Source organism: Stegostoma tigrinum, chromosome 36 (assembly GCF_030684315.1).
Source record: "Stegostoma tigrinum isolate sSteTig4 chromosome 36, sSteTig4.hap1, whole genome shotgun sequence".
NCBI lineage: Eukaryota > Metazoa > Chordata > Chondrichthyes > Orectolobiformes > Stegostomatidae > Stegostoma > Stegostoma tigrinum.
Genome location: NC_081389.1, coordinates 1,404,634 through 1,421,366, shown reverse-complemented (window position 1 = coordinate 1,421,366; position 16,733 = coordinate 1,404,634). Strand labels below are relative to the sequence as shown.

The window sequence follows — 16,733 nt, the reverse complement described above, 5'->3', positions numbered from 1 at the left end:
TAGGCTCTGCTTCTAGTCGATTTTCATCAATTCCTCTCTCATACCCCTGTAATTACCTTTATTTAACTATAACACCATTACATCCGATTTTGCCATCTCTCTTTCAAACTGCAGACTGAACTCTACCATGTTATGGTCGCTGCCTCCTAAGTGTTCCCTTACTTTGAGGTCTTTTATAAAGTCATGCTCGTTACATAGCACTAAGTCCAGAATGGCCTGCTCCCTTGAGGTGTCCATCACAAGCTGTTCCAAAAAGCCATCCTGTAAACATTCCATGAATTCCCTTTCTTTGGATCCACCGGCAACATTATTCACCCAATCCACCTGCATATTGAAGTCCCCCATGATCACCGTGACCTTGCCTTTCTGACATGCCCTATCTATTTCCCGGTGCATCTTGCGCCCCTGGTCCTGATCACTGTTAGGAGGTCTATACATAACTCCCATTCTGGTTTTTTGCCTTTGTGGTTCCTCAACTCCACCCACACAGACTCCACATCCTCTGACCCTGTGTCATTCAGTGCCATAGATTTAATTTCATTCTTAACTAACAAGGCAACCCCACCTCCTCTGCCCACCTCCCTGTCTTTTCGATAAGCTGTGAATCCTTGGATGTTTAACTGCCACTCCTGAACTCCCTGCAACCAAGTCTCTGTGATACCTACCACTTCATACTCATTCAAGATGATTTGCACTGTTAATTCATCTACTTTGTTGCAAATACTACGAGCATTTAGGTAAAGTGCCTTAATGCTAACTTGCTTATTATTAGAGATATTGGAAATCCTAAAATGTTTTAAGCTATCCTTCCTTTTTACTGTATTCCTAGTCTGCCTCGAGCTTAAACCGACCTGCACACATGCTATCCTATTGCTTGTCTTTCCATTTAACTCCATACTTCCTGTCACTTTCGCTTTCCCTTCCCCCCAGATGTTTAAAGTCCTACTGACCACCCTATTTATCCTTTTCGCTAGAACACTGGTTTCAGATCGGTTCAGGTGGAGACCATCCCAATGGTACAGATAGCCCCCAGTTCCAAAACTGATGCCAATGCCCCATGAAATGGAATCCCTCTTTCCCACACCAATCCCTTAGCCACGTGTTTATTTCCTTAACTTTCTTAGCCCTAAGCCAATTGGCACGTGGCTCAGGCAGTAATCCGGAGATTATGACCCTTGAGGACCTGTACTTCAATTTCTTTCCTAGTGCTTGATAATCCATGAAAAGGTCCTCGACCCTAGCTTTGCCTATGTTGTTAGTTCCAACGTAGACCACAACAAGTGGATCCTCCCCCTCCCACTCCAATATCCTTTTAAGCTGGTCGGAGATGTCCCGCACCCTGGCACCGGGCAGGCAACACACCATGCAGGACTCCCGATCCGGCTTGCATAGGATACTATCTGTCCCACTAATAATAGAACCCCCTAAAACAACTACCTGTCTTTTTGCTCCCCTCTCTTGAATGGCCTTCTGCACCACGGTGCCGTGGTCAGCTGGCTCATCCTGTCCACAGTCCTTTCCCTCATCCATACAGGGAGCAAGAATCTCATACCTGTTGGTCAAGGTCAAGGTCAAGGGCTGAGGCTCCTGCACTCCTGAACTCAGAATCCCCCTATCTGTCTCACTTACAGTCACACCCTGTAGTCCTTGAATACTTATCGAATTTGAATTACTTAATCTACTGGGTGTGACTGCCTCCTGAAACAAAGTGTCCAGGTAACTCTCCCCCTCCTGGATGTGCTGCAGAGTTTGAAGCTCAGATTCCACATCATTAATTCTGATCTGGAGTTCTTCCAGCAACCAACACTTGCTGCAGATGTGGTCGCTGCCATTCACAATGGGATCAGCCAGCTCCCACATCATACAGCTACAGCACATCACCTCTCCAGCCATTACTACTTATTTAGTTAACTTGTTATCTCAGATTGTCCAGTAACTGCAGTTCCTACTATCTCATATAAATTTTATTCATTGATTAGCACAGGAGGGAGCCATTCAGTCTGTGCCAACTCTTTGAAAGATCTATTCAATCAGTTCCACATCTTTTCCCTCTCTCCCCACATCACTGCAGATGTTTAGAATTCCTATAGTGTGGAAAAAGGTCATTTAGCCCAACAAGACCACACCAATTCTCTGAGGAGCATCCCACACAGACTCACGCCCCTCTACCCTATTCCTGCAAACCCAACAGATAATCCACCTAACCTATAAATCCCTGGACTCTTTGGGCAATTAAGCATGGCCAATCCATCTAACCTGCACATCTTTGGACTGTGGAAAGAAACTACAGCACCCAGAGGAATCCCAAGCAGACACAGGGAGAATGTGCAAAGTCTGCACAGACAATGACCCAACCTGGGTCCTTGGCCCTGTGAGGCAGAAGTTTTAAACATGGGGCCACCATGTGCTCCAAACAACAGATCCATTCCCTTTTCAAATCTCCTGCTGAATCTGTTTTCATTGCCTCTTAAAACAGATCATTCTAGATTATAACTCGCTGAGTAAAAATTATTCTCCTAACCTCTCTGACAATTATTTTAAATCCGTTTGTCTCTAGGTTACTGACCCTCCCTTTATGGGAAACACTTCAAAACCTTTCATCATTTGCAATGTCTCTACCAAATGCCAGCTCAAATCTCTGCTCAGACTCAGTTTTATTTTCGGTTAATGTGGTCAAACGTCGGTCTATTTTTCCCTCTTCAGAGTTGATTTTTTGATCATTGTGTTTTTGCAAATCTGCTCCTTTCCACTTTTCTTTCTGACCCAGGGCACCATGATGCCATTGCTGTTACAAAGATGTCCACAGGGTGGCACATGAAGCCAATGCTTCTGTCTGTTCCTTTCCCTGCCAGTTTGAGCTGGAGATTCCACTTTACTGTATTCATCACTTGGGGTGCACAGTGCATCCCAGATTTTTTTTTCCTATTCATTTGTGGGATCTGGGCGTTGCTGGCTGGCCAGCATTTCTTGTCCATCCCTAGTTGCCCTTAAGAAGGTGGTGATGAGCTGCCTTCTTCAACTGCTGCAGTCTTCCTGCTGTGGGTTGACCCACGCTGCTGTAGGGAGGGAATTCCAGGATCTTGACTCAGTGACAGCGAAGGAACAACTATATTTTTCCAAATCAGGGTGGTAAATGGCTTGGAGAGGAACTTGGAGGTGGTGGTATTCCCATATGTCTGATGCCCTTGTCCTTCTAGAGGGAAGTGGTCATGGGTTTGGAAGGTGCTGTCTGAGGATCTTTGGTGAATTTCTGCAGTGCATCTTGTAGATAGTACACACTGCTGCTACTGAGCGTCAGTGGTGGAGGGAGTGAATGCTTGTGGATGTAGTGCTAATCAAGCGGGCTGCTTTGCCTGGATGGTGTCAAGCTTCTTGAGTGTTGTTGGGGCTGAACAAAACCAGGCAAGTGGGGAGTATTCCATCACACTCCTGACTTGTGACTTGCAGATGGTGGACGGGCTTTGAGGAGTGGGGGGTGAGTTACTCAGCGCAGTATTCCTAGCTTCTGGCCTGCTCTTATACCAACTGTGTTTATGTAGTGAGTCCAGTTGAGTTTCTGGTCAATGATAAGGTTGTTCCAGTGCTAGTTTCGGTAACTTTTTTTAATTCTGAGAACTATTTTTTAATTCTCACAATGTCCTGCATAAGCTTATTTACAAACCAGTGAATGCACAATCTGCTGAGAGCTAGTGCAAATGGACAGTGCATTAAAATGTAATGCTCGACTAGAAATGTTTAGCTTTAAAACTACGAGTTGCTATAACTTAGTAACACTTTGATTAGTGAGGACTTAGTTCCGGAACCAAGAGGTTATGGTGAAGCTGTACAAAACTCTGGTGCGGCCGCACTTGGAGTATTGTGTACAGTTCTGGTCACTGCATTATGAGAAGGATGTGAAAAGGGTGCAGAGGAGATTTACTAGGATGTTGCCTGGTATGGAGGGAAGGTCTTATGAAGAAAGGCTGAGGGACTTCAGGCTGTTTTCATTAGAGAGAATAAGGTTGAGAGGTGACTTAATTGAAACATATAAAATAATCAGAGGGTTAGGTAGGGTGGATAGGGAGAGCCTTTTTCCTAGGATGGTGACGGTGAGCATGAGGGGGCATAGCTTTAAATTGAGGGGTGAAAGATATAGGACAGATGTCAGAGGTAGTTTCTTTACTCAGAGTAGTAAGGGAATGGAACGCTTTGTCTGCAACGGTAGTAGATTCGCCAACTTTAGGTACATTTAAGTCGTCATTGGATAAGCATATGGACGTACATGGAAGATTGTAGGTTAGATGGGCTTCAGATCGGTATGACAGGTCGGCACAACATCGAGAGCCGAAGGGCCTGTACTGTGCAGTAATGTTTTATGTTCTATGACTGCAAATAGGTTTATCAGGTAAAATAAACACTTTCATCAATCTCTTGTCTAGCACCTGTAGTAATAACCCACTCTAAAATCAAGGAAAATGGCTTTGAGGAAATGTTTTACAGAAATGTTTGCATTGGGTTAGTGTCAGTTGTAGTACTGTGGCACAGCAGGATGCCATTTGGCGTAACAACTCAGGCCAGCTCTCTGAAAAGGCATCCAGTCAGTCCCATTCCTCCAATTCTGTTCAGAAGCCCCACAGTACTTTTGTATTCTTTCACAATATTTGGGCATCACTGGTGAGGCCAGAATTCATCAGCTTATTCCTACTTGTCTCAGAACTGAACGGCTTGTTAGGCCATTTCCAAGGTTAGTTAGGAGTCATCCACATCGTTGTGAGTCTAGAGTCGCATGTAGGCCAGACTAGGGAAGGATGGCAGGCTTCCTTCCCTCAAGATACTGGGTTTTAACAGCAATCAATGGTAAATGTCGTGGTCAACACCACTAATTTTCCTCAAGTGTCCATCTGATTTCTATTTAAATTCATTCTTTATCGCTACTTCCACCCTCGTAGGCAGCAAGTTCCTGATTGCTGTTTAAGGGGCTTGGACCAACTTTACAGTGATGTCATGGTGCTGTACCTTACAGAGAATGAAGAGCACAATGTGACTGGAGTTACAATATCCTAAATCAAACCAAACTAGATTACCTTATTCGTGGAAAAACACACAAGTGCACGGACATGAACATGTATTCTAAAGTGCAATTCGTATCCCCTTGCACTTTTGAAGAAGGATCACTGGACCTGAAACATTAATTCTGATTTCACTCCATAAATGCTGCCAGACCTGCTGAGCAATTTCTGTTCTGTCTCCATAGCAGTAGTTTGCCCCCAGATTGCTAATTCGGTGTAACCACTTCCTCGGTAGCCTGGGCTATGAAAAGAATTCATGTACATTGAACTAACGATACTTAATTTTCTTTTTCTTTCGCCCAGTCCTCACTTCTATTGTCTACCCTCTCTCACCCATTTCTTAAAGGGATTTTGTTCCACTAATCTTTGATCCCTCTAATGTTCCCTGCTGTTGCACAAACAGTCCGAAGTCCATGCACGACAGTAATTTCAGTAACTAGAAATAAATTCTGACCATCATGCACTGGCCATCTGAGATTAGAGCGAATATGGAGGCTGATCTCGCATCTCGTCATATCTCTGTTACTGTGAGGTAGCAGTACTACCCACTGAGTCACTGTACTACCCCACATTGGGTGTTCAGCTTTTGAATGGGGAATAAACACATTCCCCCTTTATTTGATCATGGCTGATACATTTCTCAACCCCATTTGCCTGCCTTGTCCCAGTAACTCTTCATCTCCTTACCAATTAAGAAACTATCTATCACTGTATTAAATACACTTAATGGCTTGGCCTCCATAGTCTTCTGCAGCAATGAGTTCCACAGGCTCACCAGACTCTGGCTGAAGAAATTCCTCATCATTTCAGTTCTAAACGGTCATCCCTTCACCCTGCGCCTGTTCCTCCAGGTCCTAGTTTCTCCTATTAGTAGATACATCTTCTCTATGTCCACTTAATCCAAGCCTCTTGGTACCCTGTAAGTTTCAAGCAGATTTGATTTAATTTGATTTATTTATTGTCACGTATGTTTTGTTACAAAATATGGTGAAAAGTATTGTATGGTGCCCCCACTCATTGGCAACATCATAAAACAGAGAAACAAATGGTCTGTTATGGGCCAGGTAGCTAGGTAGGAGTCCCTTCACCGCAGTACGGCTGCTGGAACAAAAGTCACCACCCTTCGGCACCATCTTGCATCCACTGATATCCTTTGGAGGCCCAAACATGCCTCTGCCACTGACTCCATGAATCTGTGCTGGTCACAGATGCTGCTGGGAACCTAAATCTGCCTCTGCTGCAGCAGCCATGAGTTTGCACTAGGACCGCCCCATTGATGCAGAAGCTGCTGGGAATCTAAACTCTCTCTGAAAGCACGGCCAAGAGTCCGTGCTGGGCCAATGTGGGGCTAGTACGAGTCTCTGCTGCATCATCAGAGGCTGCGTCGTTGAGATAGGACTGAAGAGGACTCATGGTGGCAATGGTTTTGAAATAAGTCCTGGTGTGGTACCCATTGGTATTGGTGGTATTAGTATTGGTGAGGTCCAGCGAGGACTCACAGTGGCAAGGATGTCAGTGGAAGCAAGATGGCACTGAAGGGTGCTGACTTTTGTTCCTGCAACATTGCTATGGTGAAGGGACTTGTACCTGGCCACCTGGCCCATGGCGGACCGTTTAACAAGAAGGACTGTAAAGTCAAACACTTTTTCTTTATTGTTCTGTCTTTGTATTCAATGTTTTGGTTAATGTTTCTGTGTTTTAAGACGGTGCCAGAGAAGGGGGACACTATACAACACTTTGGCCAATCCCACCTCATTCTTCTAAACTTCATCAAGTACAGACGTAGAGTCCTCAAACGCGCCTCATACGACAGGCTCTTCATTCCCAGGTTCGTTCTTTAAACCTCCTCTGGACTTTTCCAATATCAGCACATCTTTCCTTAGGTATGGGGCCCAAAACTGCTCACAATATTCCAAATGCTGACTAGAGTCTTATTCAGCTTCAGCACTATAGCTCTGTTCTTGTATTCCAGTTCCATCGAAATGAGTGCCAACATTGCTTTTTCCTTCCAAACCACGAATAAGGGGTAGGCCATTCAGAACAGAGTCGAGGAGAACCTTCTTCACCCAGAGAGTGGTGGATATATGGAATGCTTTGCCCCAGAAGGCAGTGGAGGCCAAGTCTCTGGATACTTTCAAGAAAGTGATGGATAGAGCTCTTAAAGATAGTGGAATCAAGGGTTATGGGGATAAGGCAGGAATGGGATAATGACCATAATGAATGGTGGTGCTGGCTCGAAGGGCCGAATGGCCCACTCCTGCACCTATTGTCTATTGAATTGAACCTTCCTGCTAATCTTGAGAGAAGACTGAACTAAGACTTTGAGTACTTTTGCACTTCAGATTTCCGAAGCCTTTCCTCATTTCGAAAGTAGTTTCCACCTCTATTCCGCCCACCGAAATGTGTATCCTCACATGTCCCGCACTGCATTCCACCTGCCACTTCTTTGCCTACTTGCCATGTCAAGCCCTTCTACAGTCCTCCCGCTTCCTCAGCACTATCTGTCCCTCCACCTACCTTTGTGTTATCTATGAACTTATCAACAACGCCCTCAGTTCTTTCATCCATATTGTTAATCTATAATGTGAATAATTGTGGTCTCAACACTGATCCCTGCGGAACTCCTCTAGTCACCAGCTGCCATAATGAAAAGAGCCATTTATCCCTACTGTGCCTTCTGCCAGTCAGCTAATCCTTGATCCATGCAAGTGCCTTGCACCTAACACAATGGGCTCGTCTTATTTAGCAGCCTTCTGTGCAGCAAATTGTCAAAGGCCTTCTGGAAATCCAAACAGATAATGTCCAATGGCCCAACTTTGACAAATTTGCTCATTACCTCGTCAAAAGAATTCTAACAAATTTGTAAGGCATAAACTCCCCTTGACAAAACTGTGATGATTCCATTCTATTTTCCGACGCTCTTAGAGCATAGAACATAGAACAGTACAGCACAGAACAGGCCCTTCAGCCCACGATGTTGTGCCGACCATTGATCCTCATGTAAGCACCCTCAAATTTCTGTGACCATATGCATGTCCAGCAGTCTCTTAAATGTCCCCAATGACCTTGCTTCCACAACTGCTGCTGGCAACGCATTCCATGCCCTCACAATTCTCTGTGTAAAGAACCCGCCTCTGACATCCCCTCTATACTTTCCTCCAACCAGCTTAAAACTATGACCCCTCGTGTTAGCCTCTTCTACCCTGGGAAATAGTCTCTGGCTATCAACTCTATCTATGCCTCTCATTATCTTGTATACCTCAATTAGGCCCCCTCTCCTCCTCCTTTTCTCAAATGAGAAGAGTCCGAGCTCAGTCAACCTCTCTTCATAAGATAAGCCCTCCAGTCCAGGCAGCATCCTGGTAAACCTCCTCTGAACCCTCTCCAAAGCATCCACATCTTTCCTATAATAGGGCGACCAGAACTGGATGCGGTATTCCAAGTGCGGTCTAACCAAAGTTTTATAGAGCTGCAACAAGATCTCACGACTCTTCAACTCAATCCCCGTTAATGAAAGCCAAAACACCACATGTTTTCTTGACAACCCTGTCCACTTGGGTGGCCATTTTAAGGGATCTATGTATCTGCACACCAAGATCCCTCTGTTCCTCCACACTGCCAAGAATCCTATCCTTCATCCTATGCTTAATCCTGTACTCAGCTTTCAAATTCGACCTTCCAAAATGCATCACCTCGCATTTATCCAGGTTGAACTCCATCTGCCACCTCTCAGCCCATCTCTGCATCCTGTCAATGTCCCGCTGCAGCCTACAACAGCCCTCGACACTGTCAACAACACCTCCAACCTTTGTGTCGTCTGCAAACTTGCTGACCCATCCTTCAATCCCCTCATCCAAGTCATTAATAAAAATTACAAACAGTAGAGGCCCAAGGACAGAGCCCTGTGGAACACCACTCACCACTGACTTCCAGGCAGAATATTTTCCTTCTACTACCACTCGCTGTCTTCTGTTGGCCAGCCAATTCTGTATCCAGACAGCTAAGTTCCCCTGTATCCCATTCCTCCTGACCTTCTGAATGAGCCTACCATGGGGAACCTTATCAAATGCCTTGCTGAAGTCCATATACACCACATCCACAGATTGACCCTCATCAACTTTTCTAGTCACATCCTCAAAGAACTCGATAAGGTTTGTGAGGCATGACCTGCCCCTCACAAAGCCGTGTTGACTGCATTTAATCAAGCCATGCTCTTCCAGATGGTCATAAATCTTATCCCTCAGAATCCTTTCTAACACCTTGCAGATGACAGACGTGAGACTTACTGGTCTGTAATTACCGGGGATTTCCCTATTTCCTTTCTTGAAGAGAGGAATTACATTTGCCTCCCTAGTCTTCTAAGTACTCCATAATCTCAACCTTGATAATGGTCTCCAAAATCTCACCAATGACAGCGGTCAGGCTAACCGGCCTATACTGAGGTGTTACATTAACCACTTTCAGGTCCTGTGGGACCCTGCCTGACTCCAGTGATTTCTGAAAGATCACCACCAATGCCTCCATAATCTCCTCAGTTATCTCCTTCTGAACTCTGGGTTGTAGTCCACCTTGTCCAGGTTATTTATCCACCTTCTAGCTGGCTTTTATCCAACTCTAGCCAGCTCCTCCCTCAGTCTTTACCTATACTCAATTGTAATACTGTTATATCTGTTTCCAGCTTCTCTCTCTCAAACTACAGGGTGAATTCTATCACATTATGGTTACTGCCCCCGAGGGGTTTCTTCACCCTCAACTCCCTTATCAACTCTGCCTTATTAGAATTCACTAAATCCGGAACTGCCTGTTCCCTAGTGGGCTCTAATGTAAACCACTTCAAAAAAAAATCTCATAGACATTCCATAAATTCCTGTTCTCGAGCTCCGGTCACAACCTGATTTTCCCAGTCCACTTGTATATTGAAGTCCCCTGATGTAATACTGCATTTCTTACATGGCTTTTGCATCTCCTGATTTATTTTCTTCCCTACATCCTGACTGCTGCTAGAAGGCCTGTATGCAACTCCCATCATGGTCTTTTTTTTGGTGGTTCCTCAACTCTGCCCAAAGAGATTCTACCCCTTCTCACTCTGTGCCACCTAATGCTATTGATTTATTTAATTTCTTATTAACAAGGCATTCATGCTCCCCTACCCATCCTTTTGATAGGATGTGTGTCCTTGGATATCTAGTTTCCAGCCCTATCCCTTGTAGCCAAGTCCCTGTGATACCCACAACATCGTACCTACTACATTCTAATTTACCTTGTTTTGTATACTGTATGCACTTAAGTACAAGAACATCAGTCCTGCATTGACTGTCCCCCTTCTCACACCTCTCTCTATTTAATTTAAAGCCCCATTCTTCTGCGTTCAAATCCTGCAAAGGCATAAGGGTCTAATCATGGTCATGAATCCATTGTTAATTGTCAGAAAAAACCCAACTGATTTACTAATGTCCTTTGGGAATGAAACTACCATCCTTACCTGCTATGCCTTACATGTGACTCGAGACCCACAGCAATGTGGTTAATTCTTAACTGCGATCTGGGCAATTAAGGGTGGGCAATAAATGCTGGTCTAGCCAGCAAGCTCCTTTTCGAGTGAATGGATTAAACAAAGACTTCCACCTTCCTCAAAAGCAGAGCTGGGTAGCCTCTTTTCCTTCAACTGAGGGCTTCCCCCCCACCCCCAACACATCTACTCAACCACTGTTGACAGGCCAACTAATTTCTTCTACACTAATGTTCCCTCTCTGAACTGCAATATGGTCATCAATAGTTCTTTCAAGCAGCACCTTCTTTGCAATAATCTGGTCTTGACCTTGTTACAAATTTGCTTTGAGTGTGGACAAAACAGTTGAATTCTAGAGGGGAGGTGAGAGTGTCTGTCTTTGATATTGAAACAGCACTTGGCAGATTGTAGCATCAAGGAGCCCTAGCAGAACTAGAATCAATGGCGGTCGTGGTGGGGGAGGGGGAGCCCTAAACTGGCACAAAGGAAGAAAGATAATCATGGTTGTTGGAGGTCAATCATCCCAGCTCCAGGACATCTCTTTAGAAGTTCCTCAGCCAAATCATCTTCAGCTGCTTCAATGATTTTCACTCCATCAGTCAGAAATGGAGATGTGCGCTGATGATTACACAATGTTTAGCACCATTCATGACTTCAAGTACTTAAGCGGTCTATTCCAAATGCAGCAAGACCTGGATAATATCCAGTTTTGGATAATAGGTGAAAAGTAACATTCACACCACACCAAGCAATGACATCTCCAACTGGAGAGAATCTAATTATTCCCCCTTAACCTTCAATGATATTACCATTGCTGAACATCCCACAATTTGCATTCTGCGGATTTCCACTGACTAGAAATTGAACTAGACTAGCCATATATACTATGGCTACCAGAGACGTTCAGACGCTAGCAATCCTTTAGCGGGTTAATAATCTACTAACTCCCCGAAGCCTGCCCACCATCTGCAAAGCGTAAGTCAGAAGAATAATGGAATACTCCTCACGTGGCTAGCCAAGTACCTAACAACACGCAAGAAGCTTGACTTCATTAGGAACACAGCAGCTCTCTTGGCTGGCACAACATCTACTAACATCTGCTAACTCCAACCTCAATGTTCAGTAGCAGCAGTATATACAATCTACAAGGTGCATTGTACCATTACCAAGACTCCTTAGTTAGCATCTTCCAAACACACAACCACTTTCAATAAGAGGGACAAAGGAGCAGATACATGGGAGCACCTCCAAGCTTTTCACCATGCTGACTTGGAAATATATTGCCGTTCCTTCAGTGTCACTGGGTCAAAATCCTGGACTCCCTCCCAAACAGCATTGTGGGTGTACCTATAGTACGTAGACTATAGCACTTTAAGAATGCAGCTTACTACCATCTTCCCTGGGGATGAGCAATAAATATTGAGTATACTAGCAGCCCTCACTTTGTAAGCCACAGTTGCTCAAAAGAAAGTGCTTCTCTGGGGTTGACTTCTTTGGCTATCAGCAAAACTACAATACAAAGGTACCCAGCCCGAACAGATTTATTTGCTGCATGTCGATCAACTTATGTAGATGGAAGGATGTCGAGAACAAACACCAGCAAAACACAGAGATAAAGGGAACTGCAGATGCTGGAGAATCCGAGATACCAAAGTGTGGAGCTGGATGAACACAGCAGGCCAAGCAGCATCTCAGGAGCACAAACGCTGACATTTCAGGCCTCGACACTTCATCAGATGAAGGGTCTAGGCCCGAAACATCTGCTTTTGTGCTAGCAAAACACATATTGCCAACACTACATAGGATGTCAATTCCAGACTGTAATATGTAAGTGAAAAATAAAAGCATATCTTTCAAAAGTCAGTTTTGCTCCCATTTATTTCTGTATCATGTGGTGTAAACATCATTTGCTGAATTTGTGGATGATTTGTCATCACTCACAGAACTCAGAACATCAAGTTGCATGATCCCATGAGTAAGCCATTCTGCATTGAAATTGTCCAAGTGTGTGCCATCTACAGGGAGGAGTTTTCATTATTACTTACAAGGCATTCACAGTAGATCCAGTGCTTCTGGGAGTGCGGAGCTGGGGGAACACAGCTGGACAGGCAGCTTCAGAGGAACAGGAAAGCCTACATTTTGGGTCAGGATCCTTCATCAGGTCTAAGGAGGGGGGGAAAGGAGGTAGCAGATAATAAGAGAGGAGGGGTGGGTCTAGGGAAAGGTGGACAGGGTGTGTTAGGAGGAGTCAACATGATGTGGAGTTAGAGGTACACAGTCGGCCAGGCAGCATCAGAGTCAACATTTTGGGTCATGACCGTTCATAAGAACCGGGTTCCTATTTCTGAAGAATCGTCTCAACCCGAAACGTCTACCCTCCTGCCCTTCTGATGCTGCCTGGCCTGCTGTGTTCCTCCAGATCCACACTGTGTTGAATCTGACTCAACCATGTGTAGTTTTTGTTAGCTCTCATGGCAATAAGGTGAGTGCAGGTAAGGATTGGTCAGTGAGGGGGGAGAATTGGATAGATGGGAGAGAAGATGGACAGGTCGTGTCAGGTCAAGGAGGTGGGTATGAGAGGAAGGGTTGGACGTGGGATGAGGCTGGTGTGGGTGGGGAGATTTTGACACTGGTATATCCACGTTTAGACCATCGGGCTGTAGGCTCCCACGGCAGAATATGAGGTGTCTCTTCTCCAGTTTGTGGGTGGCATCATTGTGGCACAGTAGGAGGCCCAGGATGGACGTATTGCAGCTTGGGCTACATGCGCAGGCGCCCTGATCATCACAACAAAAATAGAAGTTGCTGGAAGAGCTCAGCAGGTCTGACAGTGTCTGTGGAGAGAAAGCAGAGGTCACTGATCATCACCGGCGGGGAAACATATGGTCGGTTTACGGCGCCGTGCATTCTGGAAAATGTAGCTGACACGTAGGGGTCGCCGGGAGTTGTAGTCTTTCCCCTCCACCACAGCCTCCCTACCAAGCCACGGACTACAACTCCCAGCGGCCGGTTCAGCGCTGTCAGACGGAGCTCTGCAGCTCCATGGCCGGAGCGTAAGTGGGCGGTGTGGCCTTGCTGTTCCACCCGGTCTCTGAGCTGACCACCACTTTGCCCAGATTATGAGGGAGGAGGTTGATGAACGGCATGGGGACTCGATGCCCGGCCAGCTCACAGAGCTGACGGCCTCGAGTCCGGTGAGTGTGAGCCGGGAGCTGCCGCCCAAGCTGTGCGGTTACCTCAACAAACTGTCTGGGAAGGGGCCGCTCAAAGGCTTCAAGAGTCGCTGGTTCGTATTCGAGCCGCTCCACTGTCACCTGTACTACTTCAAGGGTCCAAGCGACGCCATCCCGCTCGGTTTCATCGACATTGCCGATGCCTCCTTCACCTACGACCTGGAGGCTGAGGAGGGTCAACTCGAGATTCACTCAGGAGGGAGGGATTACACTCTGAAGGTAGGTAGGGAGGGAGGGAGAGAGAGAGGGAGGGAGGGAGGGTGGGTGGGTGGAAGGAGGCGGGGAAGGAAGGGAGAGAGAGGGGTGTAGAGCATGGAGGGGTGCAGAACGTGCGAGCGGTGTAGGAGAGGGGATGGAGGACAGGGGAAGGGGTCGGGTCTCGGTGGGGGGGCGGTTGTTGCTGGAGGACAGGGGAAGGGGTCGGGTCTCGGGGCGGGGAGGCGGTTGTTGCTGGAGGACAGGGGAAGGGGTCGGGTCTCGGGGCGGGGGGGCGGTTGTTGCTGGAGGACAGTGGAAGGGGTCGGGTCTCGGGGCGGGGGGGGGGCAGTTGTTGCTGGAGGACAGTGGAAGGGGTCGGGTCTCGGGGCGGGGGGGGGGGCAGTTGTTGCTGGAGGACAGGGGAAGGGGTCGGGTCTCGGGGCGGGGGGGGGGCAGTTGTTGCTGGAGGACAGGGGAAGGGGTCGGGTCTCGGGGCGGGGGGGGCAGTTGTTGCTGGAGGACAGGGGAAGGGGTCGGGTCTCGGGGCGGTTGTTGTTGGAGGACAGTTTGGTCAATGAGCCAGAGAGCAGGATGTTTTGCAGTGGGATAAGGAGGGTTCGGAAGATTGGAGGTAACAGTAGCTGATAGATTGGTGTGTGGGATTGGGTTATGTGGTGTAAACAGCTTGGGGGAAGTGGAGGGCTGAGAGTTAGTAAGAGAAAGCTGGCGTCTTGTTGTTTTTGAGTCTGGCACTGAAAAAACAATCGGTCCAGTGTTGGGGAAGCTGCTTTTTTCAGTTTTGATGTTCAAAACTGCCCTCAAACCTGTTACTTCCCTGTCTCAGTTTCCAAGAGCGTGAAATCAGCCTGAGCTTGGGCAGACAATGTGAAAGCACTTAGAAAATATTCAGTGCCACCTGTCCAAGAGAGTATGGATACAGCAAAAATTATACTTCCTGGCTCAGCCTGTCAGGGATTTGAAAAGATTGGTCAAGAATTGTACAACGGTTTGCCAACACGGGTGGGGAGGGCGGGTCTTTATAAACATTGATTTTTCTTTCCCTCAGTCCAGTGAGTTTGCTGCTTATGTGGCTGCTGTCTGTCTAAGTGCATATACTGTAAACTATCCGATGTTGATAAATTACCCTGGCAAATGTACATGTTGCAGGGCGTGCAACAATGTATTTGTCATTGAGAATGAAATGTTTGATATCAGCCTGTGTGCTCCTTTCGATAATACTTGAACAATACTGTCATGTTTGTGCAGGGACCCCTGGAAATTAATATGAACAAAACTAGTGTGTCTAGGGAGGGAAGGACTGCCTCCATTCTCCATGCTCCCTCCTTGATGGAGAGGTGATTCTGTTTGTACCGCAAAACATGTTGAAACGTTACATTAAAGTGAATGCTGAACAGATATGACCGAGTTAGCTAAAATGAGCAATTACTGTCACTCTGCAAACAAACTTATTAATTGTTAGTAGGTCAGTTGAACTCATTGCAGGGAATATAGCTAGAAAATTTAGTCTCTAGACTGCAGAAGTGTAGAGGAAAAGTTTGTTTGCCACTTCATCAGGTTTGCTACAGGAAAAAAAACATTGAATTTGGATTTCATGGTGATTACAATTCTTTGAATTCTTGGCTGAAATATTCTCCCATCTGTTCAGAATCTACTTGAATTCAGTCACGTGTTGCACCCATTCATTTTTCCCTTGGTTGTATCTTTGAAATAAGTTGATTAGCTACTTACAGTGGTGATTTGCCATCTTCCAATTATCATATGCTTATCTAGTCACCTGTCCAAATTAAATTGCTAACTTTGGTTATAATTTTAAAATTTTTAGATTTTAATGCGTTGTTTTAGGTGTGCAGTTTCTGTTTCACAAGTTCCAATCTATAAACTGTGGGACCTCCAGGGATTCAAGTGGTGTTAATACCAGAGATTGATGTCTGTAGTAGCACTTCCATCCCTGCCCTGCTCAATCTCACCAATCCTGTACGGCACGTTTGTACCAAGGTATTGGGTTTTAGTTGAAGATATTATATCACGCTAACTGATGGCAATGTCTTTGAGGGGTGAGATGAGGAACATAGCTAACTTATGTTGTTTACATGTCATGTGCTCATGAGTCATGCTTGTGTTGCTTTAAAGTTGATACTTTTTGAGCCATCTTTGTTTGATTAAGTAGTCAACACTTGTGAATTGGTGCCTTAAGTTGAACCAAATGCTTCCTGTATTGTATTGGCAAAGATGCATTTTTCATTTCTAAATTGCAAACTCAAAATTGGGTGATGGCTTTCAAAAATGAAACAGCATAAGAAATTTATTTTCAATCTCGTTCAACATGACAATCTTCTTGCTTAAATTTTTTAAAAAATGCAAATGTAAAATAGAAAGAACGTAGGAATGGGAGGCATGATGCATGGTCACCCTTTGAGATTTTCATCTTTAGGATTTTCAAGAAAAGATGCTTTTGTTTATCATTGCATGGCATGCACATTACTATGTTTTAAATGACAGTGTACACATTGGTTTCGTTATAATATTCTCCTCTCCTGGAAAGCTTTTAACCAAGCCAAATTTCAAAGACGGGTATTACAGTTTCACAAGTTTGTTTTTTCATCAGAAAGATTCTCTGTCTGCTGTTCATGGTGCTGCTTATGACCTGAGATGGACAAATTGTCACAGTAACAAAAACAAATTGCTGGCAAAATGTGGATCTGTCAGCATCTATGGCAAGTAAAC

At 45.5% G+C, this 16,733-nt stretch overlaps 2 protein-coding genes across 4 annotated transcripts in view; one reads left to right on the top strand and one right to left on the bottom strand.

Moving 5' to 3' along the window:
• LOC125446894 (SH2 domain-containing protein 7-like) overlaps positions 1–14,023 on the bottom strand; it is a 50,557-nt gene extending 36,534 nt beyond the window's left edge. Inside the window, exons 1-2 of the mRNA XM_059640117.1 lie at positions 13,794–14,023; positions 12,603–13,391 (exon numbers count right to left, since the gene is read on the bottom strand). The gene's annotated coding sequence lies outside the window, so the exon portion shown is untranslated. The remainder of the gene's footprint in view (positions 1–12,602; positions 13,392–13,793) is intronic.
• tbc1d2b (TBC1 domain family, member 2B) overlaps positions 13,560–16,733 on the top strand; it is a 137,995-nt gene continuing 134,821 nt past the window's right edge. For 2 of the 3 annotated variants that reach the window (XM_059640115.1, XM_048520901.2), the window contains exon 1: positions 13,560–14,009. In XM_059640115.1, the coding sequence (XP_059496098.1) occupies positions 13,677–14,009 (333 nt within the window). In that variant the 5' untranslated portion in view covers positions 13,560–13,676. The remainder of the gene's footprint in view (positions 14,010–16,733) is intronic. The other variant, XM_059640116.1, reaches the window with a different exon arrangement.